At 47.5% G+C, this 7,952-nt stretch overlaps 1 protein-coding gene across 2 annotated transcripts in view; it reads right to left on the minus strand.

Annotated features, from left to right (window-relative positions):
• Nucleotides 1–7,494, minus strand: part of CADM3 (cell adhesion molecule 3) — a 30,403-nt gene extending 22,909 nt beyond the window's left edge. Inside the window, exon 1 of one of the 2 annotated variants that reach the window (XM_031012502.3) lies at nt 7,221–7,494. In XM_031012502.3, the coding sequence (XP_030868362.1) occupies nt 7,221–7,302 (82 nt within the window). In that variant the 5' untranslated portion in view covers nt 7,303–7,494. The remainder of the gene's footprint in view (nt 1–7,220) is intronic. The other variant, XM_031012500.3, reaches the window with a different exon arrangement.
• Nucleotides 7,495–7,952: the final 458 nt, after the last annotated feature.

Below are 7,952 nucleotides of genomic sequence, written 5' to 3' on the forward strand. Positions count from 1 at the left end.
ACTATAACCCTAATTCTGTCTTGCTGAAGGCTCGCTCATAGAGATAAATCACTCTCATTACCTGTCCTTGAGGAATGAAGTTTCTCCTTGTTTCAAATGAAGAAATGAAAGAGGAGTCCTGGAAATTCATCCTGAAAGCCTGCCTCTCCAACTAGACTCTGCTGTAGGTCACTCATAAGTATTAACTATTATATTAACTCTTATCCATAAATTGACATGGGAAAATCAGCATTTAGGGGATGAGAAGGTTGTGTAGTTCTGATGTGATGTGAAGAACAGGCTGGCTAATCTAAGACTGACAGGGGCTGAGCACTCTCAGCTCCCTACACCGTTTGATATCATCAGCTTTTTGGAAGATACCCTTAAAGCATAGCAGGGTAGAGTTTAAAGATGCATCTACTGAGATATGGCCAAGGACCTGTGCTCTGGGAGAAGATGGTTATATTTAAAGCCGTTTAGTTTTGTACAAGGTGGTTATAAAGGTGGGGAAGTTAAGTCAAGATTTTGATATTTGTTTTCTCCTATACATGTACTAACCAGGCCTAACCCTGCTTAGCTTCCGAGATCAGACAAGATCCGGTGCTTTCAGGATGGTATGGATGTATACTTGATACTTGTTTTCTATGCCTCTCATTTACTGGATTCCTCCATTATCTATTCTGATAACCCATTGTTATGTATTGTCTTTGCTAAGGTTGAGGGAAAAGGGTAAAAAAGCACCATGACAGGAAAGTTAGAGTTGGTTGTCATGCTCAGAGTGCTATTAAGAGGTACATGTTTATAAACTGGGTAGGATTCATTTTACATTCCACACTTATAGTGTATACAGTCAATCCTGCATATACATGGGTTCCACCTCCATAGATTCAATCAATTGAAGATTGAAAATATTTTTAAAAGCTGTGCCAGTACTAAACCTGTATAGACATTTTCCCCTGTCATTATTGCCTAAACAATACAGTAAAACAACTATTTACATAGCATTTAGATTGTATATGGTATTGTAAGTAATCTAGAGATAACGAAGTATACAGGAGAATGTGCATAGGTTATATGCAAATGCCACTCCATTTGATATCAAGGACTTGTGCATCTGCAGATTTTAGTATCTGTGGGAGGTCCTGGAACCAATCCTTCATGGATACCAAAGTACAACTGTATATGGTTATCATATAAGAGCAATACTATCTCAATCTAAAACAGAACTATATATAGTTGTATTTTTAATCTATGAATCCAGATATGACAAAACATTCAGTTCTTTTGAGGCCATTTGAGGTCACTGTAGGCCACAATTTCCTGAGCATCTTACAAAAACCTTCTAGCACTTCTTTTTTAACCTAAGAATTGCTTGCCCTTCTGTTCCCTTTCTGCAGTTGATCAGATGGCTGTGAGGACTTCCTAGATCTATATCTCAGAGTTTTGTCATGTGTTTGTGGTGGAACAGGTCGGGGAGCATAACCAAGAACATGTGCGTGTTTGTGGTGGCAGGGAGGGAGATTCCAGCCCTGTTCTGGGGACTGCACTGTGGAGAATAAGGAGATTATGAAACTTGGAGGTAAAACAGGACCATGGAGAGCAACAAGAAAAGCCTGGAGTGTCACTGTCAGGGGCTAGCACCATGGAGAGCTCAAAGCACAGGTATAATAGTTTGCTCCATAAAGAACAGGGGAACTGGGATCACGGGGTAAGGCAGCCAGCTCTCAAGCAAAGGAACTAAAAGAACAGACATCATGGCTTCTATCAGGATCACTCTACGCTCATCACTTGCTCTATAAGGCCTCCTGAAGTGCTTTATTTGAACCTGTCTGGTTGATACACAGTCAAGAGACTGTGCTGAAAAATGAGGACCACCACCAGACTCAGTTTGTCAACATGATCCTCTGTGATTATGTTAAATACCTAGATATTAGTGGTGATGGAGGGGCTTTTAATGTGCTACAACTTATCATGAGTAAAATTAGGCCTATCTTCTAAAGAGGGAACAGAGAGCCTGTGCCCCCTCAGAGACAGTAGGATGCAAGAAAGTCAAAATATGTATTTTCGTCAGGTAGGGTATGAGACGTATCAGACTCAGAATGTCCCAATGTATCCAAAATTGCTGTAAGTAGTTCAGACAATCACACTAGAAGAGAGGTATGGAATCATGCCTCTTAAGAAGAGTATTGTTCTCAGGATTTAGAAGTTTCTCTGTTAGTTGAGGAATTTGATGACGGCCTTAAGGCTTAGGAAAATTTTGGTAAAGAAAGAAATGATTCTTTAGTAGTTGCTGCTTCAGTGAAGAATATGTACCTTTACTTCTTAGCATCTTAGCTTCTATTGTGTAAAAATCTCAACAGATTCATGCGTTCAAGCCTCCTGAGAGCTCGACTTCTCTGTACTAGAAGGGATGGATCTTCTTGTCATATATAACAGAATTGGACTGGGTTTTTACTTGAGTAGTTATTGGAGCCCTGGGCACCAGCTGGTTCTGACCTTGTAAAAAATCATCACTACTGCTGATCCCAGAGGCAGAAACAGGTCTCTAGCCCTGGAAACTTGTTCTTCTTCATTTTATGATGACATGAAGTGTTTATACTTAATCTGAGCAAGTTCTTAGAAACAGAATCTTTTTCCGATGGCTTGCTTCTCCAGGGTCCTTTTCTGATGTTGTTTCTCTCTGTCTTTTGTAAGCATTTCCATGGGGATTGCTATTCTCAGAGATTAAGGGTGGACCTCTAAAACAAGACCCCATACAGGAAACAAAATGTTCTAGTACATGGGCCTGTAGTCAGTGTTAAACATGAAACATTACATTCTAACATGAAAAATAAAAGAAAATATAATTACCAAAACTTTATAATAACTTTGAATTTTTCACTCAGTAGTCAGTAAGGAGCTGGTCCAATCCACAGCTTGCTTTCAACAAGAATCTGGAACCTAGATCACCATCCTTAGGTAAAATTCCATTACTGAGAATTAGATGACAAAAAAGGGATTGTTGAGCCAGTATGCAGTTCCACTGGAGTAGGAAACAACAAAGAATAAGACTAGTCACAGCCCCAGGGGTTTTCTTTCTCTGGTGATATTTTTTCCTACCAAGTGATTTAAGGAAAATAAACTTTTGATCCTGTTTTACATATTATTTGGACTGCAAGAAAGTAGTAACATCAAGAAGTACCAAAATCAAATCTAAGAATTTACAGAGCAATGGCACAACCTCTCAGTTTGTTATTTCAAAGTAACCAGAACGCCAAAGCGATGCTGTCTGTGGAATTTTATGGCTGCAGAACTATGAGTCACTCTCTCCAAGTGAATAGTGAATATCTCCAACAAGGCACTCTTGCAATTAGATTTGGACCTTCTTTCTTCTTCAGTTGGAAGAGGAAAGAGAAAGAGCCTAAGGGTAGTAAGCTGGCTCATTCTATCAGTCTAGGACAGAGGATTTTGAACTGTGTGGTAGAACCCCACGTAGTTCCTTAAGGATTATAAGAATGTGTAAAAGCCAGTAAGACAGGGAAAAGGGATATAGGTCTTACTTCACTATTTCAACAACAGCATTCTCCTTTGATATGTTTTCCTCATTTGTTAAAAATGTCTCATATCTTTGTTTTAAAAACAAATGAGAAAACTGCTGCCCTAGAGGAAACTATTAAAACTAACAGTGCTATCCAGATCTATGGAGAAGCTTAGAATAGAATGGCATAACTGCTGGGTAGGCAGTTGACGTTACATACATTAGGACCTACATGAAACACACTGATTCTTCATGGAATTGACTAAACTCTGCTATGCAAGTGTCTCTGTGATGGTCTTAACTTTTCTGTGCCAGAAAATGCACATGTCTAAAAGGAGAGCATATCCTTCCCAAGAGTTACAGCTGCAACTAGGAGGAGAACAGGAACAGAAACAGAACAGTTACAGCTGCAACTAGGAACAGAAACTGGATGGAGTTGATCTGCCAAACAGATCTGTGGACAGCACTAGAGTGAATGCCTGCTGGACTTCTGTGGCACATTGGGCACGATGTCCTTACTGGGCATCTGGCCAGGGGGCTGTAGAATGAATGGTAGTGGACAGAGGTCATTGAGAAGAAATAGATGTTCATGTGTGGGGCAGTGCAGTACAAGGTTAAATTGCTATAACCTTATCTGAAACAAAGAGAGGCTATCCGTCTATCTATCTTTACCCTAGGCCAAGTCACAGAGTGCTGGAAATAACTTCAGAAGGAAGAGCCCAAGAAAGCTGGTCACAGTGTTGAATATTGAGCTGTTCACCAGAGAGAGGACACATTAAGTTCACAGGACTTGTGTCCTCCAAACCCAGAATTGTCAACCACTGTGAAAACTAGTGGGGAAATGTGAGAAGGAAGGGCAGATAGGACATTCTAAATGTCTTACCTGTTCCTGAGCTAGCCACAACACTCATGGCCAGTCTTAGTTATCAGTTGCTTGCCCTCTCAATCCGTGTTCAGCCTTATGAAGCTTAAAAAATTTATGCTGTGCTCCAGGGAATGATATGCCCCAGCAGCACATTAAGTGTGTTTTCCTTATTTTAAATGGGAATAGGTATGCTACCACAACACCCTTGACAATTCAAACATCACCATAAGAGTATCTTGTCCTTAAACCTTCCCACCACATCTCTCATAGTTTTGGTCAAACGTTACCAGTTAAGATACATATACATATTGTCTAGTTTTCTTCCTAGGGGCCCCAGGCCAACTCAGGGGTACGAAACACATGTCCATGATTGTGTGCAAAATAGTCTTCAGGATTACTGTCCATGAGCGTTAAATCTATGCATTTACCTCCCACCATCAGCACTGGCCTTCTTAGATCCAGAAACTAAAAGATAGAATTAATTTAAGACAGAAAATATGGTGGTTATGTCTCATGCGTCAGTGTGTCCTGAGATACTGCACACCAGACAGATGTCCATTATCTGTAAAGATAATGCTCTTCAAGGAAAATGATGCTTGGTTTGACTCTTCTTTGGAAACAGACCCCTCCTGTTCATCTCCCACTTCCCCACCTCTTCTCTAGAAATTCCCCATTCAGAAGTTACTGCTTTCCACTGTTTCTCTCAGGCCACTGCTCTGAAGCATATTTCTAAATATGAGGATGTAACATTTCTCTTCCTCTCAACTTTAAGCCTGAATAGGGGCTGAGCCCCCAGTTTGAGGACCAAGAAAGAAGAGTGTAGTTGGTGAAGAAAGACTTGGCTAGTATACTGATTTACTCTAGTCTATAGTTTTTTTTTTACATCTTAGAGTAGAAGAGCTCACAGCTTTCTGGATGACGTCTTTCTCTCTTTTTGGGGCCCAGCCTAGCACCATCAGTTCCCATTGCCGAACAGTTGCAGTTTGGATCATATTTGCCTCTCGTCATAAAACTCAGCAGGTTAGGAAGGCCAGGGGCTGCAGTTGAAAGTCAAGGCCTAGTAGCAGGGTCATTAGTGAAGCACAAACACCCAGCAGCCTCTCTGTCGTGCACTTAGCCTGCTCTCCCCAAGGACTCCCTTCAGCTCCTCAGTGAGTGGGGTCATCAGTGCAGTCCTCTGGGGAAGGGGATTCCACGTAGGGGAAAGGAGAGGCTGCTGTCTCTGTGGTGACTAGGGCGGGAACTCCCTTTGGGGAGTTTGATGGGTACAGGGCAGAAGGAGTCCGCCAGCCAACTATAGGGAGGGGATCCCCAGGGTCCCCATACCAGAGGAAGCTCCTTTATCACGATGGAGACAGGGATGGGGGAGGTCAGGCGAGGTGGAGCGATTATTCCTCCAGCACCCTGGCTCTTCGCCTGTTTTCCTCAGATGAAATTCTCTACATCATCCTTCCCAGTTTCAACCCCTCCCCTCTCCACCCCCGCCCCGCCCTGTGCCCATCCCTGCTGGCCACTGGGTCCATCGCCCAGGAGCCACCTCCCCTTTCTCCTCCCCTGCGGTTCTTTCTGTTTTTCGTTGGCATCTGGCCGGGCATAGCCACCACCCTCCCCCTTCACTCTCCCCACTTCCCTTTGCTCCACAGAGGTCCTGTTCCCTCTCCCCCTTCCTCCATCCCAGCCCTCCTCCTCTTCCGACAGGGCGGTGGGGAGAGGAGAATGCATTCCTTTAGTCTCTTCACAGCCTGCCCTCCCTCCTCAGGGACCTGAGGCTCGGAGCTGTGGACCCCTTCCGGGTTTCCCTACAGGCTGCCCCTCTGCCATCCCACTAACCGTTAATAGCCTTTAAGAAAGCTGAGGTGCCCCCACAGCGCTGACCTACATAGCCCGGCCCAGGGCGGGAGGGGCTCTTCCCCAAGTCCCCTCACCCCTGGCCCCGCCTCCTTTCTCCCCCGACTCCCTTCCTTCATCTCTCTACCATTAGGAACCAAAGAAGGTTTGAGTTCCAGACTGGGGCAAAGGGGCTAGGTATGCTACCCCATCCCAAATTTGGGAAAATCAGTGCTTAGCCCAGGAAAGCTTTGGGTTTCTCATGCATCCTCCTCCCCAAATATCTTGATTCTTTCTTTTGCGCTCCCCCCTACCCCCACCCCGCCTCTGCTCCTGTCGGATTTCTTTTCCCAGCTTCTACCACTGCCAGGGATATTGCCATCCTGGGCCCCCTCCGCCCTGTGTTGTTGTTTTGCTCCAAGGATAAGGGCCCCCTTCTTTGCCCACGCCCCCTTCAGCAGCCTCACCCAGGCCCCCTTCTCTGCCCACTCGGAGCTGCGCCGCGGGTGGTGGGGGACGGGCGGGGGAGCAGAAATGTTTGCATACAGCAGTTTGGGGGATTGCACTGGCTACCCAACCCCTACAGACATACATACACAAACACCCGACACACGCCCTGACTGAAACAGCGACAAATCTCACTCCGCCCCCAACACACACTGACACAGACATACACACAGATACTGACACAGAAACGCAGAGCCAGACACCAACACAGACGCGCGCGCACACGGACAGCAACACATCCAGACCCCGGGCTGCTCCTAACGGACATCAGCCCCGAGAGCCAAACCCCGGTGCACACGCAGACACACGCTCGGTGGTGTACACAGAAGGGTGCACACGCCGGCACACCCACAGTCCACAGAGACACGGATGCTCAGAGACAGACACAAGGGTATTAGCAGCGGCTGGTGACTTTAACCCCGGTTCCAAACAAAGCCAACAGGCTCCCTCCGCGAGACTCCGGATCCCAGCCCCCGCCTCGGGTCACTCCCCACCTCCCCAGGCGCCGCCCCCTCCCTCACTCACCGTCCTGGGAGAGGTTGGCCCCGCCGGGCGCCCAGCAGCAGGCGAACAGCAGGAGCAGGAGCGAGGCGGCTGGGGCCCCCATCGCGCTTCCCGGCCGGCTCCCTGGCTGGGCGCTGGCGAGCCTGAATCCCCGGGGGCTGGGGATGGGGAGGGGGTGGACTACGATGTTGACCGAAAGGGCGCCCCCGAGCCGCTTCGGAGCCCGGGGCCGAGGTGGGGACCGGGAGGGAGCCGGCGCTGCTGCAGTCGCGGGGATTAAATAGGGCGCTCGGAGCAAACCATTTGGTTGGAGGTGGAGGGGGTTTGGCGGGGGGCTGGGCTGGTCGCGGGGGGGCCAGGCTGCTGCATTCCCCACACCCCCCGCCTCCCACACCCCCTCCTTGCCTTCGTGGTGCCTTCCACCCTCTCCCCCGGGAGCTCGGCCAGCCGGGCTCGGGTGTGGATCAGAGGGAGGGAGCTGGCTCAGCAGTGGGACCCTGCGCTCACCCCTCTTAGGCTTGGGGTGGAGGGAGGGGAGTCGGACAGGGCCATGGGCCAGCTGGCGAGTGCGGCCACTGCAGGCCTGGGCAAGGGCGTGCCCACTAGCTTGAGATCCTCCAGCTCCGCCCTCCATCCTTTGGCAACTGGGGATCCCCTTAAGCCCTGGGGTCCCCCACCAACCGTGTACCCAGGGACATCTCTCCAGTGGATAACTACTCTCAGCCTTCTCCTAAACACTAACATCCCTAATTC

The sequence above is a fragment of the Gorilla gorilla genome, chromosome 1 (assembly GCF_029281585.2).
Source record: "Gorilla gorilla gorilla isolate KB3781 chromosome 1, NHGRI_mGorGor1-v2.1_pri, whole genome shotgun sequence".
Lineage (NCBI taxonomy): Eukaryota > Metazoa > Chordata > Mammalia > Primates > Hominidae > Gorilla > Gorilla gorilla.